The sequence below is a fragment of the Sebastes fasciatus genome, chromosome 14 (assembly GCF_043250625.1).
Source record: "Sebastes fasciatus isolate fSebFas1 chromosome 14, fSebFas1.pri, whole genome shotgun sequence".
Classification (NCBI taxonomy): Eukaryota; Metazoa; Chordata; class Actinopteri; order Perciformes; family Sebastidae; genus Sebastes; species Sebastes fasciatus.
Window position 1 is genome coordinate 28,529,154 of NC_133808.1, and position 27,184 is coordinate 28,556,337.

Genomic DNA, 27,184 nt, shown 5'->3' on the forward strand with positions numbered 1-27,184 from the left:
GCAGCAGCTCTTCTGAAATACCGTCATTTCAACCAGATGAATTAAAAGAGATTTTGAACGTAGTCATCATCTATGACGTTCCTGCAGCGGTCCAGGATAAAAAGCAGCTGATGATAAATGAGATGGATGAGATGCAGCATCCAGCCTCCCCAGTTGTCTTAGTCTAATCCCACATTAAAGGGCCAACAGGCCAATGTGCAGATTAACTGGTGTTCACCGCTGAATCGGGTCGCCTCCTCGGCTGAAAGGAGTCACTGAGCAGGCACGTCAAAAGTTCAACAGCAAATTTTTTTTTATTATTATTATTTAGAAAAATATATCATGTGACAGAGCGTTTTTTTTCTTATAACACCACTGAACCGGATCACCGTCTGTCCGAACCAAACTACTTACATTCACCAGGGTAAAAAAAGAAAGCAGTGGCTGGTGTTAGAACAGGGATATTCTTTAACGCTATACACAGAACACATCAGTAGACAGTATAGGCTAAATATAAAGATAAACTTTACAAAGTACGCAGAATATGTTGCAAATTAACAACAGTTCATTTGTTTGCAATGTACCTGAAAGCGTTGACACTATTCCCTCCCCGATCCACACACTGACATATGGCAATCACACCCATCACGCCCTCTCTATAGAGAGAGGTCATGTCCATAAGGGGAAAAAGAGTCCATGCATTGGAAGCAAAAGCAACGAGAAAGTCCCTCCATTACGCTGTAGCATACACAAGCAGCAACGACACTGAGCCGCATGCAATAAGAAGATTAATGCATTTATGGAAAAGCTGCAGAACCTACATTTAGAGCTGAATGAAACGAGCAGAGAGGACATCTGTTTAGGAGATAACTACAGGAACTCTTATCTCCTTTAACTTTACACATAGATGTGAATGAAAATACAAAAAAGAAAAAACACTCGCAACAGACTATGTAATGCTACGAATATTACATAATATTAATTAAAATTGAGCATTATGCAACAAAAATGTGGAGGTTCACATATATACGTTTTCATCACGTCGCCACGGTAATCCACACTTTGACATCAACACCCGCCTCTGTGACTGTAGAAATCCTGCGACCGCACAGCTTTAGGATGAGAGATATGCATCAGATATGTAATCTATAAATATCATAGATTATAGCTCATGTGATAATAAACACCGCCATGTCAACGTCAGTCTTTCCTCTGAAGATAAAGCTGGAAAAATCAGTTCACCATGGTTGCATTTCAACAGAAAAAAAATCCCCAAATGCGATGTTTGGCAGGGCAGACTCACACCAGCAGCCACACGCGTATTCCTCTCTGCTTTCATGGATAAATGAAATCATCCTTTATCTCATCGGCAATTTGAAAAGCTACTCCTCGTTTCAGTGGGTCAGGAAGCAAACCCCACATTTCCGCAGTTCTCATGTGCAAGATAGACAGTAATTAAGATCTGGCTGGCCAATCAAATCAAAGATGAGCCACACTACAAGGAAGCAGAGAAGCGATTGGCTTGCCTGGGCCCGTTGCCCTCCGACCCCTCCAGAGAGCTGCCCGTCCTCGCCCTCCAGTAGAGTCCCGTTGCGAAGGCTCTCTGTCCCGTTCCCCATCTCCTCTCTGAGCTCCTGCTGGAGCATTTTGGAAATGAGGCTGTTGAAGCGGTTCTCCGTGGTGGAGGCGACCTCCGACAAGGCCGTGGTCAGGTTCAGCTCTCCGGGGTCCACGCACGTGCCGTTCGCCCTGGCGAAAACCACCTCGCTGAGATCTAGTCCCGCCACGGACGAAGGAGAGGCACAGGGGATGTCCCGCACCAGCTTGTAGCTCTCCATCCACTCCTTCAGCCACTCCAGGGAGCAGTCGCACTCCCAGGGGTTCCTGAAGAGGTAGAGGCGGCCCAGGAAGTAGATGGGCTGGAAAACGGGGAAGGGAAGGGAGGTGAGGTTGTTGCTGTTCAGGTGGAGCGTGACCAGGCTGGTCAGGTTCTCAAAGGTGCCTTCCTGGATGTTTAGCAGCTGGTTCCTGTCCAGGTACAGGACCTCCAGCTCCACCAGGTCACTGAACCAGGTCTTGGACACGTTGGTCAACAGGTTCCCTCCAAGGTTGAGCATCTTGAGGCGGACGAGGCCCTTGCAGGCTTGAAAGGGCAGTTCAGTCAGCAGGTTGTCGTTGAGGTAGAAGTTCTCCAGTCGCACAAGGTCCTGGAAGGATTGGTCGTGGATCACGTTGATGCGGTTCTCCTGGAGGTTCAGGTACCTGATATAAGAAGAAGAAGACGTTTAAAAGACAGAACTGAGGAATTTAGGGTGATTTTTTTCTAGGGCTGTCTTCGACCAAAGAAATTTTCTCCACAAAGAATCAGAGATGTGCTCATAAGTTTCTTGGCAATAAGTCATTCAGCATGAAAGAAAGCATAAAAAACGACTAATGGACTGAGAGGGGCAGCACTACTTTTTTCCTACTAAGCCCTTCATAGAACGAGTCTGCTAATAGATCCCCCAAAATGCTACACACTGTTCCTTTAATTCATCACATGAGCTACTCCCAGCCTGTGTGACTTACTTGAGGCCACCCAGGCCCAGCAGGGAGTTGTAGGCCACCGCCTCGATCTTGTTCCTCTCCAGGTAGAGGTGAGTCAGGTTCTCCATGCCCCTGAAGGCTCCGGGGATCCTCCTGAACATGTTCTCGAAGCAGAGCAGCTCCCTCAGCGCCGTTGTCTCGATGAAGATGCGGTCGGGGATGTTGAAGAGGTTACAGTTTGACAGGTCCAGGCGCACCAGCTTCTTCAGCCCCGTGAACGTCCGCGTATGAAGGTAACTGATGTAGTCGTTGTGTGCCATTTTCAGCTCCACTAAGTTGGCGAGGCCCTGCAGGACAGTGAGGGACAGTTTTCAATATGTAATTTCACAAGGTGCTGTTCAGTTTACAAGACCCCAAACTACAACTATCTTCAGCAAAAGTTACTGTCAAGAGATTTAAACTTAGTTATGCATAGTGTTGGTTTTATTTGCTCGGGTTTGGAGGTGAATGGTTTTATATTTGCTGTTCAAAGCACTAGAAAAAAAATGAATTAAATTAACCAAGACGTGTAACGCTGTTTTGTTTTTTCCAAATGTAATTTTCTGATAGTTTGAGCAACACCATTTTAATCCCATTTACCTCCATTGTTTTGGAGTTAGTGGCAATAACAGATATCTCAAAAACAAATGAAACATAACTATCCGTAATGCTGAACGTCACTGGGTGTAAGTAAATAAATATTTTTTTTGTTTTTATGGTTTGATGAACCAACCCTTTAACATTGCCAGATGGGTCATTTTTATGTATTTTTGCTGTTGTTTCTACTTTTATTGAACATGTGTATATTATGGCAGTTGCTAAGCATTATTTGTGATTAAAATCTAAAGCATGTGACGATTCTTCTGGCGTCCACCACAGAAAATGTAAGGAACGTCAGCCTTGTCCTTCGTGTAATGAAAGCCAGACACCTGCCTGTCACAGACTATTACACACTGGCAGAAGAGCTCAACCAACAATGTCTGTCCTAAACAAGTCCTAGATTTAATTCTAGTCTTTTAAAAGGTGTAAAATTCCTAAAAATACATGATCAAATTACAATTATTTCTGCTTCTCTATAAGGAAAGAAATCAAGCATCAGCACAAAGCCTCAGCTGACCTTGAAGGCTCCAGGGGTAATGAAGGAGATGTTGTTGTGGTCCAGAGAGAGCAGCTTGAGGGAGGGCAGGGTCCCGAAGGCCCTCTCTGACAGGAACTTGAGTCTGTTCTTGTCCAGGTTGATGGCGGAGGCCTCGCAGGGGAACTCTTTGGGCAGCTCAGCCATGCTGGTGCGGTCGCACAGCACGCTGCAGCTCTTCTCCTGGGTGCAGGAGCAGGTTGCCGGACACGCCCGAACGCACGCCCACCGGGCCAGCACCGCCTCAGGCAGCAGGCACAGCACTGGAGGAGGACAGAGAGGAGGGCATGGATATCAAAACAACACTGCAGTCAGACACAAATACTGAACTGCAAGGAAGCTCTACATGGAGGACGGAACTTGCCAAAATAATAAATAAATGATTTGATAAATAAATAAATGTGCTATTAAATATACCAAAATAATATTAAAAATAAATGTAGGAATTAATTTATTAATTGATCAAATGTGACATAAATTGATATTTGTTTTAATTTGCTTCTTTATTTATTTACCTTTGTATTAATTCCCCTATTCATCTACTCTTCTTTTTAATGTTTCCTTTTATTTATTTATTTTTATTAAGTTGTAAATGAAGCAGACATGCATAAAGAAATGTATAAAGAAAAGAATACAGAAATAAATAAGTTTGGGGAAATAAATAGGGGGACAAATGCAAAGGGAAAATCATGCAGAAATAAATAAAGAAATCCATACAATTTGAAATTGAATAACTGTATTTTAAAATACATTTCAAATAAATAAATAGAAAAATAAATAAATAAATAGAAAAATAAATAAATAAATAAATGTAATACTTAATTGAAAAATAAATAAATGAATAAAAGGGAAAATTAAATAGAAGAGTATATAGATATGGGAATTAATACAAAGGTAAATCAATTTATGTCATATTTTATAAATTAATTAATGCCTACATTTACTTTTAATATTATTTTTACATATTTTTTTTTATCTATGGAGTCATTTATCTATTTATTTTTGATATTGGCAGGTTGCATCCTCCATACCAACCAGACAAAGAAAATACCATAATTCAAAACTCAGTGCTCAGGTGTGAACTTATGATTAATGTGAAAATCAACTGATATAAAAGACATACTCCAATTAGACATCTAATGTGAGTACAGTTTATATCAGTTTTACTGCAGCAATATTTTATTACTCTTCAGTTTTTAGGATCAATACTACCAAGTTCAATGGGGTCAAACTTATTTTTGTCATTGAAGCTGAGAAAATGTCCCCCCTCCTCTCAACACATCAATTTAATGCATTTTTTTTTTATCAAAGAAACCAAATTGAATATATTAAAATAACATCAATTATCAATTTGAGGTATTTTTATTATTAGTTTCTGTTGTGCAGTGACAAATTAGCTTTAAAGGAATAGTACAACATTTTTGGAAATATGCTTTCTTGCTGAGACTTATGGGCCTTTCACACAGAATACAGTTTGCGCTGCACTCATCGATGGGTTCAGCGCACATCACAGTGCGCTGCATCCAAATTTCATCCAGTTACAACTTTGGGCGCAGCGCTCCGCAGCAAAAAGCCGCCGTTGTGCTGCGCAAGCCGTTGGAAATAACGGCTTTCAGAGTGCAGTGGTGCCGTTGCTGCGTGTTCTGTGTGAAAGGCCCATTAGATGTTCAGATTGATACGACTCTCAGACTGCGTACGGTAAATATGAAGCTACAGCCAGCAGCTAATAACGCCACATTTACACCAAGCCGTTTGATTCTGCGGCAAAGTGCGGCCAAACTCACTAAAAGTTGGGAAAAGTTGAACTTTTAGCGTCGAAGTACAGCCAGAGAGGACCCACACAGCCAATCAGTGAACAGATCCCGGGGCTCCTGTGACACGTTAACCTATTTGTTACAAAGAATTTCTTCCCGCCTGAAACACATGAACGCTTCCTGGTGTGAATTTGGCGTAAGCTTAGCTTAGCATAAAGACTGGAAACAGGTGGAAACAGCTAGCCTGGCTCTGTCCAAAGGTAACACCTACAAGCATCTCTAACGCTCACTCCAAGATTAACACATTAGATCTTGTTTAATCCCAATAAAAAGTGTATAAGTGTATAAACAAGATGTGGTTTTACAGAGGGGTTAATGTGCCGGAGTTCTTCTTGGCCGAGAGCAGTGATGAACAGACTATTAAAAAACAATTCTGCAGCGGCCCAGGGTTTGAATCCGACCTGCGGCCCTTTGCTGCATGTCATCCCCTTCCTCTCTCATAACTATCACTATCACTTTCATTAAAAGGCATAAAAGCCAAAAAAATTATCTTAAAAAAATTTTTTCTGCCATTTTTTTTACACACAGAGACACCAGCCTCTCGTGCTACACTGACGGTGAACTGGAAGACATTTTGACTCTACAGGAAACCCAGCTGGTTTCAGTACCGACGCCTGTGTTTGACAAGTCAAAATGTCTGCTGTGAAAAACATTTCACTCATAATCGTGTTTGAAAGCTCTGGAATAGCTACTAAATGGACCTTTGTGTGATGGGATTTTCTACGTCAAATATTTTAACATTAGTTTAACTCAACATTTCCCCCCGCTGGTCATTAGATCAATACGAATTACACATATTCTGCAACGAGATTTGACCTCTTCAGTCCAGATGTTGTCAGTGGTATTAAGAGAGAAAGTTACCGTAGGCGCCTCAGGTCCGAGTCACAAACCTGTGCAAAAATCTACAAAACATATCAGCATCAGTAAATCTGATTTGACGTTTGAGTCAACATTGAATGAAAGGTTGAGGGCCAAACTGTCTCTTCACCAGCTGCTGGTGAAATGATGATGTGATTAAGACAGAACAGCTTACATCAGAGATTAGCCCCACAACAATAGGTACCGTCTGTGCCTGGGATTTCACCCTGGATCCAGTTCACGTTATGGCTCGAGTTCGGAGCTGCCTTTTAGTCTGATCAATCAATCCTTGTAGATGAAATGTTGTTTGATGGAGACATTTCTGGATGGTTCATTGAAAGAAATCTTTATGTTGCATGAGCTAGGACATTATTAATTATTAGTACATGAGGTTTTTCTCTCACCAGACCATTTTTACAGCTGAGGAGCAGAAAAAAAAACAGTAGATGAGTGAAAGGATTGAAACTGACCAGTGAAAGTGATGACAATCATTACTGTAGTCTCTCATCTGGGACATGCCAGGATTAACGGAGGTCTGAAATGGCACAAAAACAGCACAGCAGCACTTAATAATGCACTGTAATGAATTATATAAATATGTCCCGAAGCCAGTTGTTGTACATTTGTAAATGATTTAATAGATTTAGCTCATTTTTTACTTTAACTGGTAATAACAAGGAGATATAATATAAACTACGTGGAAGCTAATTTACAGAATATCAAATAAAATGTTAAGAAAATGCAGAAATTGAAGCGACATACCTGTAGATCTTTCCAGACAGTTGCATCCATGTGTGTCAATAGTCACGGTCCAAATACCCGTGCATGTGTCCATCCTGTCCGTCCCCGTATCAGTCTGCACGGTGCACCTTCAGCGGCGTAACTGATGCTTCTGCCTGACAGTTCTCCAGCAAAAGTGTGTGTGTGGTTGTGTTTTTACACTTCATCCTCCCCCCCTTTCACTGTTTATGTGTGTGTTCCATAATACACATGCACAGAGCAAAAAGCCATCTCTTAATGGCAGTCAAATCCCCTGGATGGGGTGATGGAGGGAGGGATGGGTGGAGATGGAGATGGAGATAGGCGGTTGGCAGGATTACAGAAGTAAAGCGAAGCTCTCAGATCAAACCGACGAGGCAGAGCTGCAACTTGGAAACACAGATTACACCAACACACACACTCCGCATGAAGTTGGACATAAAACTTGAAATGCAGATGTTGAAATGGATTAGGGGATCAGCGCGGAATATGATCTGATGAGAGGCGATCGATATTATTTGTGAGATAAGCTACTGTCCAAGCTGTGTGACCCATCATCCTCCTCTTCAGAGCTGAAAGCGTTCACCCGACGTTCAAAGTCCCTAAAATATTGTTTTCTAAATGACACAGATATTATACAACAGGGTTTTTAATGGGTGTCACTGGTTCAGTGGTTATGAAACCTACTCAGCACTTTAGAGACCACGTGACCTTTCAAGAGTAACATGAAAAACCTCCCGAAATTGGGATAAACATGCGGGATGGAAGAGATGTCTTTTCACTTTTCAGCCTAAAAAGCTCCCCAGAGATGGCCATCTGTACTGTCGAGGCATCAAATACAGGTCAGCTTGCTTTTTTTTTTTGTTGATCATTTTACCCTCATTTCACCAGACTGTCACTTGAAAGTTCAGCACACATCGCATAATCTCTGCACATCTGGTTACAATGGGGAAGAGCTGACTGTGACAACCGTCTGGATCTGGGTCGTCTGTCGGCCTCCAGCTCACCTGGTCTGACTGCCTGCAACCCTTTTAAAGGCAAAACGGACAAACACCACACGACTGCTGAACACCTCGTTCCAAAACCCATGGGCATTAATGTGCTGCTACAACAGCCTCCACTCTTACGGAGTTTAAGGAAAGACTTCCCAAAAAGATTTTCAAAATCTGGCTGCTTCTGTTCAGCCACATAAGCACAGACCTGTCTGTCATATTAGGAACCAGTGTTACTAGAAACCATGGATGGAATACTGGATAGACAGGCACCCCAAAAAAGCAACTGCAGGGACAAAAGACGAGTACAAAGAGACACAAAACAATAAAAAAAAAAGACAAAGACAACTGCAGAGAGACAAAATAACTACAAAGGGAAGAATGAATACAACGAAACAAAAATGACCACAAAGAGACAGAACTACAAAGACAAAGAAACAACTGCAGACACAAGACGTCTACAGAGACACAAAAACGACCTGAAAGAGACACAAACGTAACCTGTGACCCTACGGATGGGTGGGTGGGTAAGGAGGGGGATAGGGAAGGGAATTTGGACTTAACTCTGTAAACAGATCTGATGAATGATAATCTATTTTGTTTGATTTTCATACATGTTTTGTATCTATTATTTTTGTGGGATAAAATCTTTGAAAATCAATAAAACATATTTACAAAAAAAAAAAAAAAAGACAAAACGACCAAAAAAACACAAATGACTAAAAAGAAAACGACCACAAAGGAATAAAATTAACAAAAAAAAGACTAAATGAAGTTGCGATCCAGGACGACTAGATACAAAACCAACAAAAATAAAGAAAACCATCCCAGTAATAGTGAATAGAGTTGTTGGAGTAGACACTTCATTGAATAAAGGCGACGCTCACACCCGTCTACTCACTGAACGTGAAAGTTAACTGAACGTCTGGTTTGAGAAAATAACACAATTCACACAGATTAATTTACAAATTAAATCTTTATATTTTTTTTCAAAAGAAATGAAGCCCATCCAATCTATATATATATATACCAAATTGAATTTTTTGCCGCCGGTCCGCCCCGTATCCACACAAGGCAATAGGCTGCTACAGGTCTTCTCTGCACAACTACAGTAAACAGGTTCATGAAAACATGCTTGATTTTTCCAGATACTTTTTGCATTCAAACATTTTATTTTGGTAAAATCATACAATTGCACAGCTGAGTATTTCCCATGCAGTGCAGTAGCCTATAAGCTAATACAGAAAGCAAAGTCTACGTCTAAAGAGCTCCGGGGTTCTCTGGAGAATGTGGAACAGGTCTCGGTCGAGGTTCTGCTTGCAACGACGCGCGCAGAACCTCCTGTTCATTTTCTAATGATTCCAACAGCTGCCGTGGAAATCACTTGTGCAGACCTGCTCCATATTCGAGGAGAACTCCAGAGGGGTCATATATGCAAATACAACAATGAGAATAAACCACATGTTTGTTTCTTTAAGGATTGCCATGTGCCAGACATTCACTGGAGAAAAATAATTATCAGGTCAAATTAGATTAAAGAATCAATAATGCACACAATTGGAGAATCTGAACACTTCAGCACTGATATGCTTAAGATTATATTTATGCTATTTTGACAGCTTTATTCCAAACCTTGGCATGTTTGTTCAATTCCATTTCAAATTTTGTTGACCAATTAATAGAATCTAATTTTGAGTTGATCGGCCCTGAGGAGGCCCCGAAACAGCTGTGGATATTATTTTACTGAGGCCAATGTATCTTAAACATTAAAAAGCTCACACTACCCCGAAATATATAAATTTCACGCATACAGGTGACATTCAACATTCAAGTGCCAGTGTTTTTTGTACTGTCTTTTGGTCAAGTTTCTGAAACTTTCAAAGAATCACTTTGAGGCTTACAAAAATAAATATTTGTCAAAAATGCTTAATAAATTACACAAAACTAGCAGCAAAAGTAGAATCTAGAAATCTGTGCAAATGGCTAAATTCCCCCCCAACTGCTAAATCCCCTGGTCCCAAATAAATCCTGGTTTAAACGTTGAGAACCTGTCCCCTTTGTAAACAAGCTGCGTTTTTCACAATCTCCTCACACACAATATTTGGAAGCTTAAGGACACATATCCAAGACATCTATATAAAACTCTAGATGTGCAATAAAAGAACTTTTGTAAAACTTGATGGGCACGACGAACAAGGGCCTACACACCTAAATCAAGTAGCACCATTCAATCTCAAGTTCTCAACACTGTCAGTGCATCCGCTTTTAGTTCAATTTCTTAAAAAAAAAGGTTTCAAGGCACAACACACCCGATGAGAAAATTGGGAGCATTTTGAGGTGAAACGCCCCAGCTCTCCTCCTCTCGATGGCTGCTCCTCTTTGAGAGGAAAAGCCTGCTCTGGCTTCACAGAGCCACAGATTTTTTTATACATGTCTGAGCAGATGAACTCCCAGAGGACCTGACAGTACTTTAATGTTCCATAAGGAAGTGGGCACTCCCACCATCTTTGGCCACCTCCACAGTTACATTATGCAGCAATGGAAACCAAAGCTTAGACGACGGCGGTGCACTGAAAGCCGCTCCCCCCACGCCTACCCCCCGTTCCCCCAACCCCAGTGGTCGTAGTGCTGCTCTACCCCTGCTCTGTTTCCTCGCTGTTTAATTGATAAACCTCAGTGATCACTCAAATGCCTGTCTCTTAAAGATGAACCATGCCTCCAACGCAGCTTGAAAAGAGAAAACGTTTGTAATTAAGTTAAGCCTGCGACTCAGTTCTCGTGTCTTTCCTCCTTGACCAAAAAACAAAACACTTGCAAGCGTAGAATACCATCTGGGCCTCGTGGTTGCCGGCCGATTCAGTAAACACTAACACCACGCTATGCCCTCCCGATGCTGTGGTCCTTTATGCAGCCATTTTGAACTTCACTTTCAAGATGGCAGGCATTTTTTGTTTTGATACATATTTGTAGAGAAACAATTCAAAAATCAAAAAACTGACTCAGTTTTTCAATTTTGCACACACCTGCACCAAAAATGTCTCAAGTAAAAATAAACAAAAAACACCGCCCACTTAACGTAGCTAGCACTTGGTAACATACTAGCTGCCGTAACACTGTCAAGTCAATTGAAAAATGTGGAGTAACAAGTTCCAGCAGTGATTATTCTTGTTTAAACCTCAGCGATTGTTGGCACTGAGCTTAATGACTTATGTGTTTAAGATTACAATAGGAATGGCTATTTCAAAGACTATCATATCCATAAAAAGGAGCCTGTCCAGGATAGAGTGAGCAAAAAAGAAAAAGAAAAACAAATGTAACTTTGTCCCTTAGGATTAAAATACGGTTGCTTCACAGAGTGGCCCAGTTTGTATTAGACATAGTAATGGCTCCTTTAGCTGTTTGACTATAGAAAAGGCTACATGATGTTCCTGCAATAAATTTGAAGTTCAAATGGAATCATGACTCAGAGCCACAATACCCCAGTGTTTGCCAAGGTTTGATTAAGTCCAAGCTTATTTTACCTTCCTAATATTTTTCACCAAACAAAATAGTAAAATCAAATTTAGAGCTCTTGGCCATGTTCATCTGGTGAAATGAAAACATAGATTTCCTGTCTAAATTCCAAAGGCACAGTACATTAACATACAAATGATCCTCAGGTTATTCGATAGGGTATTTTTTTTTTTTTTTTTTTCACGAAAAGAACAAAAATACTTTGAACAATGAAAGTCCGAAGTTGCTATCGGACAATGCATGTCAGCATCCATGCTCACTCTGAGGTGTGCGAATCTCTGCGGTCTCCGGTGCATTGCACGTGCTGGTGACTTTCCTTTGCGTCGTGCTGCACTTCCTTTTTGAGAGAAGCGAATGGCAGAGAACCAGGGTTGGTAATGTACTGTGTGTCAGTGAAGCTACACAGGGAGGGTTGTTATGGTCTGGCTTAAGTTAACATGTGGTTTCCATTGGGTTGGGTTGGCATGGCAACCTATTCCTTTGGCGACTAGTTGCCCCACCAATCCACACTACCAGAGTGGCTGTAATTTCCTCCGTAGCCGTCATTGTTGTAGAAGTTGCCACCAAAGCCGCCACCACCTGTGGAGGACAAGGTCAGGGAGTCAGTCAGCCAAGCAGCAACAACGAAATTATTCTTAAAATCTATTTATGCAGGTTTTGTGCCCAAAAGCGCAACTGTTAAACATAATGCAGCAAGGTTCTACACAGAAGTGTTACTGGTTTTAAGTTAACGACAAAGTGAAGTACAGATAAAAGGCTGGGGAAATATGGTTTCCTTACCTCCGCCAAAACCACGGCCTCCTCCTCCTCCTCCTCCTCCTCCCCCTCCTCCTCCAGTACGCGGCCCACCACGGTTGTTAGTGAAGTTTCCAGGGCCACCAGACGACTGACGGTAGTCTCTAGCTCCGAAACCGCCAGAGAATCTAGACAAGAACGGTCATTTGTTAGACGTTATGGTACAGATTTTCTGAAGGTACAAGTTAAAGTTCAGAAATGGTTGAAGACGTGTCGAGGGTCCTCGACCAAAAAGAAATGGTAGTCGACTTAACTCTCATATGATTGTCAACTAATTGATTAGTTTCTCCACAAATCTCACAAAAGCACCACTTTAAAACTAGTGTTTACCAGAGATGTGCTCATAAATAACTCATTCAGCATGAAAAAAAAAAAGACTAATCGACTAAAGAACTCTTCTTCGACTAAGACCAAATTGACCGATTAGTCGAGTAATCAACTAAGAGGGGGCAGCCTTAGCTGTGTCGTTTAAAACGGACATTTTCCAGAAGGATAAAAATGCACAACAGCAAAACCAGCAAGAGTCCAAATGTTTTACATAATTCGATATAACAAGGCCCACAAGGAGGTCTGCATGTCACATGACTTACACCTAACATTTGTGCATGCTCTAAAAATGCATTTCTTCCTGCTTCCAACAGTTACCTCTTGGAGCGCCCACGGGTGGTGGTCTTGTGCTGGTGCTCGTAGGCCAGGCTCTCAAGCCAGGAGGGAACCTCCTGTTTGGCCTCCACCAAAATGTCCAGCAAATCTTTGGTTATGTTGCTGTTTTTGTCGTTAAAGAACGACGTGGCCAGACCTGCACAAAAGATATTAGTCATTAAAATATAAATGTACATAACAGGCATTAACAATATGTTTTTTAAAAAAGAAAGAAAGAAAGAAAGAAATAACGGTTCATACCAAGGTTGCCCACACGTCCCGTACGGCCAATACGGTGAACGTATTCCTCAATGTCACTGGGCAAATCAAAGTTAATGACGTGCTTCACATTGCTGATGTCCAGACCTCTGGCAGCCACCTGGAAAAGTAAAAGTTAGAAGAAAAATAGTTTAAATATCAAGACTGTGATGGTGAGAGACTTACAGTCAGGAGATTCATTTTAACCACTGGTTTAATTAATTATGGAACTTGAGTTAATTAGCAACAGAAGATAAAATCTGCCAACAATGTTTGTCAGTTCAGCCAAAGCCACAGTTTCCTACATGACCCAGTTGGCCCAGTTTCCTCTAGGGTTTTTCCCCCCAAATGGGAATCAAACACTAAAATAAAGAGTCTGTGATCAAAGTGTGTACATTCCCCCCCCTTTTTTAATACGGGCAATAAAAATAATCTGTTACAGATTTGTTACCCTTTGAGCATACATTTAAGTGGTTTGCCCACTTGGAACTGGATCAAAAATGGATCTGGCTCATTCCTAGTTATTAAATATTTGCACTTAAGGGGCACCAATTTAAGGTTGATTTAGCATACTGATGCCTCTTCAAATATGTTCGTTACATTTAAAAACAGCTGGTTAAAGTAGCTCATTAAAATTATTACTGGATTATCAGAAATCTGAGAGAAACCACTGGTTTCAAGATGACTGGTTTTATTAAATTGCAAGCAAAAGAACCTATCTGACCATTCACTTTTGAAAGATGGGATGCAACACCTCAGTTAGAAAAAAAAAAAAAGGATTACTTACAGCTGTAGCCACCAAGATGGGGCAGCGTCCAGAGCGGAACTGCTGCAGAGCTTCCTCTCGGTCTCTCTGGGATCGATCTCCGTGGATGCTGGTGCAGGAGTAACCTTCGTGGTAAAGGAAGTCTTCCAGAGAATCTGCTCCTTTCTTGGTTTCCACAAACACCAGAGTCAACGCCTCTTTGACTGTGTAGCCGGAAACAAAAAGAGGACCAGACAAAAGGGGAGGAAAGCAGGATAAAGAGCACGAAAGGAGAGGGAAAGAAAAGCATATAAATCATTGATAAATTGGGACATGGGTATGGATGGATTTTTGTAACTAAAAGATGGGGGCAGGAACTTTAAACTGTAATGACAACTTAGAAATGGAGACATGGGTTGTATTAAAAGCTTTACATTTACTGACAACCATTAATTGACAACCTTGGCTTCAGGTTTTCTGGCACACAGTACTGAAGATAACTGAATTATGTTTAAACTAGCAATGTCTGATACCGGTACTTGGCTTGGCACATCCCTAGTTTAAACAATTACGGAATATTTAGCATTAATGGCTATCAGAACTAAAGCTTGAGATAATAAAAATGGCTGAAAGGTGATGGGATAGGACAGGCCATTCCAAGTCGCACCATTTGCAGCTAACCCTGCAGCTAACCGTTTTGCCAATGCACTCTGGCACAAGCTGGGGAAACAAGATATCCACCAAAGCGCCATTTACTCCATATTGCTAAAGCCTGCGAGTACTTTAAAATAAAGCCCAGATGAGCCCAACTAGACTAGCTAAACGGTTATGGTGGAAGCAGGACACTTGGATCGCCGTTTCAATGCAGTTGACCGCCCCCCAAGCCTCTTTACCCAACAGCCAAGTAGGTGCTTTAACCAAGGCTGTCCATGACATAAATTACACATTAGCTCGCCTGTCATAGTGACAGCTGCACCAGTTACCATGGAAACAGGACAAAAGCAATGCTTGTCACTTCTTTGGGAGGTAAAGTCAAGTTACAAAACACAGGACTTCTACATAATAGCAGTAAGAAGCGGAAGCTGCGAGAGATTGCTCAGCACACCCATTAAAATAAACATTAATATGGTACTATTCATTCCTGTTCCTTATGGCAGTCAAGTGGTCGAAACTAGCTCTACAGAAACCGTTTCTGTTCACTTGGGTAACAGATTGGAGCCATTAAATCTGTCACAGCCATCTGACTCATGGAAACTGAGAGCTCTTTTTAGGACAACCAGCCAACGTGGTCATGTTGAGCCAGTTGACTTTAGTGCCGGTGTTGATAACACTGTAACTCTGGCTGAGAAGTGCTCTACATTGTGTGGAGAGAGACTGAGTGACACTGCAGAATTTGCGTCAATAGAACAGTCTATACAGTACAAGGCAAACGTTGTGGTTGGTCGTGCTAGCTCTTATTGGAAACAAAAGGAACAAACAAAACGTAGGCAGCATGTCAGCTGGGGAGCAGAGGGACAGGATGAACTGTGGGATGTGATGTCTCTGGTTTGTGGGTCAGAGTGGAATTATGATATGTTCACACTTACCCGGTTTGTCTGGGTCTGGAATTTCCGGAACATCACTGGGAATAACTAAGATAAAAACAAACCGGCCAGTAAACGCAAGGCTTCTCAGAACACAAATATAACAACTTTAGATCATCATGAAAAGCAAACCCCCTAAACACGGCAAGTTATTTCAGTGACTGCTAACCCCCGTATGACATTTTGTTTTGAATATTTTATCTTTGACTGCAAGGTCTAACTATAATGAACAACATTTGTTAGCGGACATGTAGCAAAGTCAATATTAGCTTGACAAGAGGCACTGACAAACAAACGATGATGGATTAGAGCCCAATGTGGCCTTGTGTTTTATGCATTTCTCACCTGTAGCATTGAGCAGGTCAAGAAGGAAGGACCTCTTGTCGGTGTCCTCTACCCAAACCACCTTCTGGGTGATGTTTTCTGAAGTGGAACCAACACGGCCCACTGCCAGGAAAATGTAGTCCTCCAGGAAGTCACGAGCAAGGATCTATGCGAACAAATCAAATAGATAAGTGTGCAGATATTTATCACATTAAGCAAAGATTTCTTTAAACGTGTTGACTGTCCAACCTACCTGGATCTCCTTGGGGAAGGTTGCACTGAACATCATGGTCTGGCGGAGACCTTTAGGTGGCATTGTATCCTGCTCCACAATGCGTCTGATCTGTGGCTCAAAACCCATGTCCAACATGCGGTCAGCCTCATCCAGGACCAAGAAGCTGCAGAGACGCAATGCATATTTAATTACGAAACAACACAAATAGTCAGTTGTTTCAATAAAATAAAAATAAATCTCAGTGTGGATCCGTGTTTTACTGACTTGCAATAGTCCAGACCGATCTTGCCCCTCTCCATCATATCAACCAGACGTCCAGGTGTGGCCACCAGCAGGTGACAGCCTCTCTCCAACTCCCTGATCTGCTGGCCGATATCAGCACCGCCATACACCACGCAGGGACGCACACGTGAGCGATAGGCAAACTAAAATGAAGGAAGAACAGGAAACAAATAAGATTTAAGATGCATATTCAATGTTCAGGCAAACCATGTTATGTTCTATGATAGTGTCAGAAACAGTAACTTGGGCGCTCGGCACTCACCTTTCTCGACTCATCGTAGATCTGCAAAGCCAGCTCTCTGGTGGGAGCCAGGACAAGGGCGAGTGGGTACTGCTTACGGCGGCCATACCTTCCGTTATCCTGAGGATGAAAGAAATAATGGTTATTAGAGCAAATTAATTGGCAGTGCAGGATATGTTGAATTACTGTGCATTTTCTTGCCCCATTACCTGTCCGCCGTTCTTGGCGGCCGCCAGAGCATCTCCTGGACCGTCGCTGTAGATCCGACTCAACACTGGCAGCAAGAAAGCAGCAGTCTTACCGGAGCCTGAAACACAGCGGGAGTTATACAAACTGTTCCTTTATTTAGACTACCTAAAACTATAAAACCATGGAACCAAAAGGTGTAAGCTAAATGATACATCAACCGTTGCTTCATATTTTTAAAAAGGTATTTAATGTCTAATATGAGAAATTAACCAGGAAAAGGCCAGTTGACCTACTCTGGTTGAAATACTCACCAGTCTGGGCACAAGCCATCAGGTCCCTCTTGGATTTGATGATGGGGATAGCGTGCTTCTGAACTGGGGTGGGTCGAGTGTAGCGACTCAGGTTGATATTACTCATAATAATCTCACCCATGTCCACATCATGGAACTAAAGAATAAATCAGACATGCTGTCAGTAAGACTGGATTCATTTTAAAGGTTTTAATAGAACATACAGGTACAGGATGGTCATTTTAATTAAAAACCGTTAAGAATATGCTAGCACTGCCGAGTAGAGACTTACGCTGTCAATGTGGGGTGGGGCGTTGCTTCCGGTTGCCTCCACGGGAATATCATCGTATTTCTCAAAGTTTATCCCAGTGTTGCTTGCAGAGAAAAGCTCACTAGAAAATGAAGTTTGCAAAAGTTGAGATCAAATGCAAATACAATACAAATACATTATTGTTTTGTTATTTGTGAGCAAAAAAAAAAATCGTTCTTACCTTTCTACGCGCTCGTTGGGAGGAGTGGGCTTGGACCAATCATCATGGCTGGAGTCGTCCTGCCAGCGGTTGTTTCCTCCACCAGCAAAGCCCCCACGCTCATATCTGTACACGTGCACACAGTGTGTTAAAGCATGGGGCTAAAAGAAACCCTTTAATTTCATGTCTGATTTAACACACATTAATACATGCTAGAAGCAGGTTTAAGTTAGGTTTATCACATCTGCCAAAACAAACTATTTGGAGAACAAATAAAGCAATGGAAATGCTCACTGTCATAACATTTTTTTTTATGAAATATAGACTCATTCCGATTATATTTGCAATTTTACACACCTTCCCCTTGAGCCAGCCCCACGTTCATTGAAGAAGGTAGACTTTGACCGATCATTACGTCCGCCAAAGCTGTTGTAGGCAGCATCCCTTGGTTGTCCTGCCCAGTTGCCGCCGCCGCCACCACCACCGCCGCCACCACCTTCACCACCAAATCCTGTAAAGAACAGATAGTGTCAGTGATGTGTTCTTTTTGCAAATCAGCTGGCATCAGGTGGCGCCACTTTCTTACCAAAAGGGGAGCAAAGATCATTCCCTCAAACTAAAGGCACCGCTAAAGTTATTATTTATAACTGACCGCAAATCCATTACGCAGAGTAGCGTTCGGATATTGTAACAACTGTGGAAACAAGGGTGGGGGAGGGCCAAGTTTCCATCTTAAACTACACTGTCACTCTAAAGAACCGAGGCATGATAGGGTTTTCGGAATGAAACCTATCACTTCAAGTAAGCACAAGGGGAAAGCCTTGTAATGCTTCACACAGGCACGCGCTAATCTATGCGTTGTAGATCAGTCCGTAGCGTCAACAAGCAAAGATGTCACAGGTTTTTTTGGTCTCCGATACAGATCTGAGTAATTAAATTCATTATTACGCAATACAAAAAACAAACATACAGCGTCTTCTATTTTCTAAACAAGCTTAAAAGGTACTATGTTGATGGCGACTAGATATGGATTTTGGTTGGTTCAGAGAGTATTTGGGGCCTCTCAAAGCTGCATTGCATTTAAAAAGGGCAAGAAAGTAATTACCACAATTTCAGACTTAGCTCCACTATTGAGTGCAAAGTGCAGTGTGGTATATTAAGAAATTTTCAATCAACTACAAAAATACTGCACAACAATTTGTGGTGGAATTTTGTGACTCTGACTGGTATCAGACAAAAATGATGCATGCGCACTCTGCAAAACATTGCAAAGCTCACCGTGCAGCAGTGACACAGCCTACATTAATGCAGGTGATCAAACCACTAAAATAAGAAAACTCTAGCACTACTAAAACAATGCAAGTTACAACTTGATCGCAAAGCTCGCTCCTGAAATGATGTTTAAATGTTGCAATGGCCTGTCACGATGAAACATAGCTACCAAATATATGAAATCTGTAGTAGAACAACTATTCTCCTTCTCTAAGCAATGTTGGATTGACCACATCACATGTAGCTTTCAAGTCAAAGGCCTTAAGCAGTTTCCCCTGATGTGTTATGCAAGTTGTGATGTTTAAATCAAAAGGAAATCAAACAAATTTGGCGACTACTGTGCAGATTTCAATCTTATTTTTGCAAAGCAAAATGAAGACATGAACATGTAACTGAGGATATTGAAAGGCTAAAACACATTTATGACTGACAAGTTGTATTAACAGTGTACACTTTGGGGATTTCAAACCTTAAAAAGTATGAGCTACACATGGTTTGGTGAATCCAACAACACTGCTTGGAAATGGACAACATGTACCCTAGCAGTCTCACATATTCCAGGTGAGCTCTTTTGATCATGCGACCAGGTGTGCCACACTCCAGACTGCAAATTAACTGCATATTCTGGAGGTGCTTGTGCAGCAATCCACGCCTACTCAACGTCAAAGACTAGAGAAGAACAACAACTCTGGTGCACTATCACTGACGCACATTAAATGCACAGTGCAAACCAGCTAAAGACGCCTAAAAGTCAGTTCTATTAAATCATTAAAATCCTAAATGCCAATGAAAAGGCCAAGACCAACACTCGATAATCACTCTACTTTGAAATAACCTCACTGAAACAAACATCCCTTTTAGACGCTACAGGTCAGGAGTATTCAATAATGTGCCAAATATGTCGGTTTCTATTCCACCATCAAGTGCACCGGTAGATTTCAATGGTTATTCTAACTTCAGACCAGAGAGAAGTGACTAATAAAAAAAAACACCTCGAGCAGTTTTTTGTTAGAACAAAAGCCTGCATGCACTCTGTTCAATAATCCCATTCAGTACATAATATGCTGTGGGCAGACGCAAAAAGCTACAAGGTCTCTGAAGAACTCAAAAAGAACTGAGACTTGTGATTAATAATAAGTGGGATTTATGTCAATGCAGCGACAAAAAAGCTAATTTTCTTTGCAAAATAGAATCCCTTCTTTGATTTCATGACTGCAACTAATAGATAGGTTAAAGGGTATGAAAGGTTGCAAAAGAGGTATACATCTTGAATATTTCTTTCACTGCTGACATTGTCTTGTTATTAGTGACAGCCACTAGTGATGCAGTGCAGGGTCTTGAAGGCACCATCACCATGCATCATAAGCAACTTCATTTGCAAGCTTTAACACAGTGTTAGGCCCAGATTTCTGCTGCTTTTTTTCAAGTGACCATGACAAAGCAAGGGCACATTGATTATGCCCCAGTGTTCAGCTATATGTACTATGAAACTCTGCCAACAAGTAGAAGGCTTGGCATGCAGGTAGAGGTCAAGGTATACCACATCTGTTTCACCAACCCCCACTGTAGGCATGGTAAAAGGCAAGCTCTTGAGAGGCCTGTCTTGGGTAACCTGAGCAAAGGTAGGGAAGCAGGCTATAAAAAGACTCCCGTAATCACTGACTAATGCAGTACGAGCGTTGGGTTTGACTTTACACTAATAGTTACCAATATTACAGTCATCCCATCCTGCAGTATAGTTATCTCTGGGTATTTGCTGATATGGTTGTGGGTACTGCTTAAAAGAAACTTGGGGGGGACATTGCAGGTGAAATATGGGCTTGCATATACAGTGGAAAAAAATCATTTCAATGACTTTATCATATGCTTTAATAGATTAAAAAATTCAACTCACTATAGTTAAGAAAAGCATTAACCCAGCAAGCATACGCTTACATCAAATTGCCCTTTACCTATAACATATTTCTCATTTTGAATGCAAGCATCCCAGCAGAGAGAAGCACATCAATTAATCATGAGCCCATCATTAACTTATACTGTGCAGTGTATAGCTCTAACCCTCTCCCCCTTCACATTGGCTTTGCTGGTGTGTAAAATGGCTATTTCATGCATCTGGAAATGCAGGTTGCCCTCAGCGAAAGCAGACAGAAGGGACTTACAGAGATTTACTGGTGCCACTGAATAACCGTACTGTATACCAGCGGAATAAGCATTTCCTGCTGTGGAATAAGAAAACAGTAAAACGAGAAAAAACGTCAAGTGTGCAATGACACAGTACCATTATTCCAAGATTTTTTTTAAATGTTAAATTATCTGGCCAATTACGCCAGGCACAGCATGTGACTTGATTTAACGCCTTTATGAGGCTAAACAAGTACAGGAAAAAACTTCAAAACCACCTCATCCTGGCTACAAAAACATCGTTAAGTCTTTAGATGTCATCCTGCAAACAACCCACCCTCCATTCCCTTTCATCAGAGCAGCCAACAGCTAGCACTTCTCCTAAACTTGGGATAAGATTACCAACGAAAATGGTTACTAAAAATGTGAAATTGGAAAATTTCGAAATTTGCCTCATTCTCTTATCAGTCTGGGTAGAAAATTCCAGACAACAGCCATTTTACAGTACCACTTGTCCTACTTTATCCATGCAAAAATAAGCTATCATGCACAGAAAACCCACTTGACGTGGCTTTCTCTCCTCATTCTATGCACTTGTAAAAATGAGACTAATGTCCTCAACAGTCCAATGGTCTGAAGCAGCAAAAACACTGCAGACCATCCACTTTTTTCTGGACTGGTAAACATCAATTGGTTGAGAAATAAATATTAACGCCTAACCAATTTTTTTTCTCAGTTGTGCTCGCTTTTACCATGCTCTAATGGGCTTTTAACATTAAGGAGAACACCACAAGTCAGACCTGTGTTGATGGTCTGACTGTGGCTCAGTCAGAGCATTAGATTAAACTCACCGTTTTTAGATGATTCTTTGTTTCTCAAGTGTGGTGGAATGTAACGTCCTGGGTAAAAAAAAAGAGAAGAAAATGTCATTTGCCATATACAATTAAACACCAAGTTTAGGTAGTAGGGGTGGAACGGTACGTGCATTTGTCCCGAACCGTTCGGTACAGGACGTTCTGTTTGGTGTGTGACATCCTTTCGGTACGCCATGTGACCCACACTGTCAAAACAGTCTATTAACGTCTACTGCGCGGAACAGAAATTATAGAGCGCGAGTTACCTGGAAAGTTTTGTCAGCGCACACGTTCTTTTCTATTCACTGTAGCAGTGCTGTGACATGCTAGTCTGCTTTGCCCGGTTAGTCAAGCTCAATGGACAATGATGTTTGTCAAACTGTAAGCCGACATTGTTAAACTTAAGTCTGGTATATCCGTGAATACACTTCAAACATAATTATGACAACGTCACCCGAAAGTGTCAATAAGAAAAAACGAAACAAAAACAGACTGGAATGCGAGTCCTTGTCGCTACAGCATTCAGGCAGCCTTCCACTGTAGAGTTAGACCATCTCAAAGCAAAAACTAATGATTGAGTGTGTATACGAGACCGTAGAGAATACCAAATTAACCTTAAAGCATATGGTCATGTGCTTGAGTACCGCTACAAGGTGTCTTCACGTGTCCATAACATGTAAATCAGCGCAAACTGCAGTTCAGGAATTATCAACAGCCCGATGGAGCACTATATTTATATTACAGACATTTGTGAGTGACAATATGCCAGTATTTGAGAGTCCCAACTGCTACAGTAAGAATAAGGGCCAATGAGCCACTGTTGAATGTCTACACATTTTAAATAAACGTGGAAAGAATGTATTAATTATTATTTTTGTTTTCCCTGCTTTAACGAAAACATACTGAACAGCAACCCCAAAACTGAGGCACATACTGATGTGACCGAACCGTTTATTTTGTGTACCGTTCCATCCCTATCGCATAGGTAAGATTGGCATTATTTACAAACTAAAGAAGCTATATAATCAAGAACCAGAAAGAAAAACACTGTTACAATAGATGGACAGACCTTCAAATAAAGCTTTCTAGTATACACCAGTTTTTCCTCAAAGATAAATACACTACAAAAGGAATATGTCCCTTTCTTGTGTACTGTGAATGTATTGTTTGTTGACTGAGTGAATTAATTTGTTGGCAAATGAGTTTCCCCATTGGGATAAATAAATAAAAGCTGTACTGTAAATATACATATCTAATTTTCTGGAGAAAACAGTGGTTTGCATGAGCAACTTTAATGTAATCATCTTTACAAAAGTAGCAAGTGTAAAAAAAACAACTACATGAGGATAATGTAAATCATAGAGTACAATGAAATCTGCTTTATTACTTACTGCCAGTTCCTCCGCCTTGTCCGTCAGGAGAGTTCAAGTCTAGGCCAGCAAGCTACAAAAAAAAGGGAAGATATGGAAATTTAGTTTAAAATCAGGTGTCTGAAAACAATCGACAATGAGGGTAAAACAACACAATGACCATTTGTTAAATAACGTGATAATCTATTAAATATAAATCTGATTACTTTTGATGAATTTAAAACATTAATGAAAGACCTAGAAGCAGAGTCAGTCAGGAGCTGTCTGTGTTCCTGAATATTTTCACTTTAACATTGGCTTCAAACACTTGATTTTAATGTATTTTGTATATTATGCTATTTATTTATTTTGCATTTGTTTTATGTTGTGGCGTCTGAAACTTTAATGTATGTTTAAATGCTGCTGTCTTGGCCAGGTCTCTCTTGCAAAAGAGATTCTTAATCTCAATGAGTACTACCTGGTTAAATAAATAAAATAAAACTATCATAAGAAACTCTCCAACTTTAAATGTCTGGCTATCCACTAGGTTTTGGACTTCACTTTAAAAGTAAACATCACTACTAAACACATTATTTCTACATATTAAAACTGGCTTAATGTATCACACAACAGACATGGCACAAACCATCTACTCTCTGATCAAACAGGGAAATGCTGACAAATTAAACACAGGAAACTTAAGTTAAATGTGCCAATATAATGCATTAATACGTGCAGTGAAATAGCTTATCCAAATATATACTTCCCTGAATGATTTATTAACTTGAGAGCGTTACATAGTGACTTAGTGTCCCCAGAGTCAGAACTAAACATGCAGAAGCAGTGCTCAGTTTTTATGCACCAAATATTTGGAACAAGCTCCCAGAAACCTGCAGGACCGATCCAACTCTGAGTTCTTTTAAATCAAAGCTTCAAACTTCTCCTGTTTGCTGCTGCGACCTTTTATTAAACCAGATAATGATCTGATACTGCACTAGAGCTTTTACTCTTGTGTGTTATACTCCATTGTAGCTTCTATCCTATAGTTTTTAATTTGTAGCTTGTTTTTATTTTATAATCTTTAATGTTTTAATTATGTCTTAATGTTGTTTTGCACTTTGTCAGTGTTCTTGAATGTTTATGTAAAGCACTTTGAATTGCCCTGTTGCTGAAATGTGCTCTACAAATAAAGCTGCCTTGTCTTGCAGAAACATTAATGTGGCTTTTACTCTTGTGTTATATATTCTATTTTATCTTCTATCCTATAGCTGTTATTCGTAGCTTGTTTTTATTTTCTAATCTTTTATATAACTGTTTTAAATAGGTCTTAATGTTCTTTTGCACTTTGTCTTGAATGTTTATGTAAAGCACTTTGAATTGCCCTGTTGTTGCTGAAATGTGCTCTACAGATAAAGCTGCCTTGCTTTGCAGAAACCTTTCAGGAAACATTAATGGTGGCTAAAAAACCTGCTGCCAGCATTTTGTTCCTGCGCCACGTTTCAGGCTGAGGAAGGCCTCAATCATTAGCCGGGGCTAACTGGGTATGATACCGGCAGGACCGAAAATGTCACCAAATCATGTACATTTTCATTCATTAAAACACATATTCACAATCTGTGAATTATAAACTACATTTAGTGGTGTTTAAAAGTACTGTTAGGCATTTTTAAAAGGGAGAAACAGGACTAACAAGTTGAGTTAGCTTAGCACAGCTCCGCCATCACAATCTCCTCTACACAAGGACTATGGAAAGAAGGATGGGTCATGCGTCATCAACGCGTCATCATCCACAGATTCTAGCCAGTGAAACATTTCTTACAAAAGTTAAAGAGTGACATATAGATGTAAAAATCACATCCTGAAACTTGCTCTCATTTATTCTGGTCCTGTAAATATACATGTGAATTGTGGAAAGATGTCAATAATTTTATACTTGTTAAGATTTTCTCAGATTTTGCACTGTACTATAGAAGTATTATATTTGGTTGCTATGGTTACAGTGACTAAAGACAGTAAATGCATTTTTTCTTAATTTGATAACAATCTAATTCAATTCAAGTTTAATTCAAGTTCCACATTCACAAGTGCAAAACTTACCCAAAAAAGCCTAATTTCTTTGTATTTATGAAAGAAATGGAATTATATCTGTGCAACTACCTTTGTTTACATTTATTTATTTAATACATGTACCCTACCTGTTTTACAAGTGCAACTACCTCTGTTTACATTACATCTATTTTTATATATTATTCCTCTAGTGTAACACTTCTGTTTATATTTATTACATCTATTCTACCTGTTTTATTTGCTTTATAACTGTGTGTTTACCTGTTATGTTTTACTTGCCTCGTTTAGTCTCGTCAAGTATTTGTTTTAAAGCACTGACCAGAAGTGGCAACTGTGAATCTCATTGTATTTAAAACAATGACAATAAAGCTTTCTATTCTATTCTAACAATTTCTTCCTCACAAAACAAAAAAGGCAATGAAAACATTATTTTGTTAGTCTTTTCACACTGAAATAGTCCTGTAGTCCACTACAGTGGACAATAAAAATAAAGTTTAACAAGCCTTAATTGTTAAGACTTTCTTTTTAACCCTAAATAGGAAGGAAATCACTAAAAAAAAAAAAAAGTAATTGGAAGACACTTTTTAAATTAGTTCCCATGAGGATATATTGAAATAATAATAAAAAAGAATGGCACATGTGCACTAGAATCTGGCCTGCACTAATTAAACCAACCTGAGTCACCCTGCGCATGCGCAGTAGCCCCATGACCCGTGTCCTATCCTCTTCTATAGTCCGTGCCTCTACAGCGACTCCATTTTATCAGCCGCAGCGTTAGCTTAGCTCAATGCTAACGACTTAGCTAACCCTCTTTCTCTGTCGACACTACATGTGCGTTAACAAGAAAATCACATTTACACAATTACAATAAAGACAAATAAATAAAGCACTCACCTGCTGATCTAGACCGTGTGGATTATCAACGACCACATGACTCATAACTAAAGAGAGTAAAGGGGATTATACTGAAGAGAAAAGGGATTTTCTTTGTTAGCTTAGCTCGACCTCCGTTAGCTAATATAGCTGTTTAAATTCCCGTTTTCTGTTATAAATTACGACCTTGAACTAAACCCTGTTGAAGTTAAGCTAGATTACTAACTTTAAATAAATAAAACGACGTTGTTTTGTTGTATATATAAATATAAATTCCGTTTCTGTGTTGAGCTGTAGAAGAGGAACTCTCTGTGCCGGCTGCTGCTTCACCGTGGTGGAATGAGACACTGCGAGCTCAGGTAACGCGAGATAACGACTCTGTCACCCAACGGTTCCTTGGGCTAATCTCGCGATACTTCGTTTTCATCGCGGATTGGTGATGGCCAACAGTAGAAAAAAGACACATGAAACCAATCATTACAGCAGTGGGGGAAGAAGAAGTACTCCGATTCTTTACGGAAGTAAAAGTACTATTACTACACCACAAGTAAAAGTACTGCATTACAAATAAGTATTACAACTGTATCAAACTGTAGTATGAAAGGTAAAAGTATCATTGTGCAGTAAAATGTTCCCTGTCAGTGTTTTACTATCATATAAGAGGGGGTTTTATTTGTATTTATTTATCTATTTTTTTCATTTTGTTTTTCTTTTAATTGGTTTTATTCTGACATTTACATAAAACATACTTAGTTAGATACAAATATGAAGTGAACCAACTTTTCCATTTTTTACTAACACACAAATAGAACATGGGGTGCTTTTCATGTGGAATAAGATCAAATAAATCTTAATAATTAATAACTAAAAAAATTACATTTAGAAAGAAAGAAAGATTAAACAAAAGAAGGGCGTTTTGGGGAAATATACTTTTTCCACTGTGTGGCCAACAGTAGAAAAAGCAGCTATTTGTAGAAAC

At 40.3% G+C, this 27,184-nt stretch overlaps 2 protein-coding genes across 6 annotated transcripts; both read right to left on the minus strand.

Annotated features, from left to right (window-relative positions):
* Positions 1 to 269: 269 nt before the first annotated feature.
* On the minus strand, positions 270 to 7,461 carry nyx (nyctalopin). The gene is made up of 5 exons (XM_074657747.1): positions 7,114 to 7,461; positions 6,822 to 6,886; positions 3,662 to 3,942; positions 2,548 to 2,852; positions 270 to 2,241 (listed from the first exon to the last, which is right to left on the minus strand). The coding sequence occupies exons 2-5, from the start codon at positions 6,841 to 6,843 to the stop codon at positions 1,413 to 1,415; spliced, it is 1,437 nt and encodes a 478-aa protein (XP_074513848.1). The 5' UTR covers positions 6,844 to 6,886; positions 7,114 to 7,461; the 3' UTR covers positions 270 to 1,412.
* A 1,598-nt stretch (positions 7,462 to 9,059) lies between these two features.
* On the minus strand, positions 9,060 to 26,561 carry ddx3xa (DEAD-box helicase 3 X-linked a). Of its 5 annotated transcripts, none has more exons than XM_074657743.1 (18): positions 26,227 to 26,561; positions 23,308 to 23,359; positions 21,914 to 21,961; positions 18,027 to 18,180; positions 17,691 to 17,795; positions 17,492 to 17,591; positions 17,221 to 17,356; positions 16,930 to 17,027; positions 16,742 to 16,840; positions 16,462 to 16,622; positions 16,216 to 16,360; positions 15,984 to 16,128; positions 15,642 to 15,686; positions 14,098 to 14,279; positions 13,314 to 13,431; positions 13,056 to 13,209; positions 12,408 to 12,538; positions 9,060 to 12,194 (listed from the first exon to the last, which is right to left on the minus strand). In XM_074657743.1, exons 1-18 carry the CDS (start codon positions 26,269 to 26,271, stop codon positions 12,103 to 12,105), a joined length of 2,010 nt encoding a protein of 669 aa, XP_074513844.1. In that variant the 5' UTR covers positions 26,272 to 26,561; the 3' UTR covers positions 9,060 to 12,102. The 5 variants fall into 5 exon arrangements, with proteins under 5 accessions (XP_074513844.1, XP_074513843.1, XP_074513845.1 ...); XM_074657742.1 differs by having other exon boundaries at positions 12,396 to 12,538; XM_074657744.1 differs by lacking the exon at positions 15,642 to 15,686 and having other exon boundaries at positions 12,396 to 12,538.
* Positions 26,562 to 27,184: the final 623 nt, after the last annotated feature.

What these genes read in the sequence shown, in the direction of transcription:
- nyx (XM_074657747.1), bottom strand. Translation starts at nt 6,843, where the DNA reads ATGATTGTCATCACTTTCACTG. An exon ending in GATTGTCATCACTTTCACTG is followed by an intron (nt 3,943 to 6,821) that starts GTCAGTTTCAAT and finishes GTCCTCCTCCAG; the next exon opens with TGCTGTGCCTGCTGCCTGAG. An exon ending in CTGGGCCTGGGTGGCCTCAA is followed by an intron (nt 2,242 to 2,547) that starts GTAAGTCACACA and finishes TTCTTATATCAG; the next exon opens with GTACCTGAACCTCCAGGAGA.
- ddx3xa (XM_074657742.1), bottom strand. Translation starts at nt 26,271, where the DNA reads ATGAGTCATGTGGTCGTTGATAATCCACACGGTCTAGATCAGCAG. An exon ending in CACACGGTCTAGATCAGCAG is followed by an intron (nt 23,360 to 26,226) that starts GTGAGTGCTTTA and finishes TTTTTTTTGTAG; the next exon opens with CTTGCTGGCCTAGACTTGAA. An exon ending in GATGGCTTGTGCCCAGACTG is followed by an intron (nt 17,028 to 17,220) that starts GTGAGTATTTCA and finishes GCTGTGTTTCAG; the next exon opens with GCTCCGGTAAGACTGCTGCT.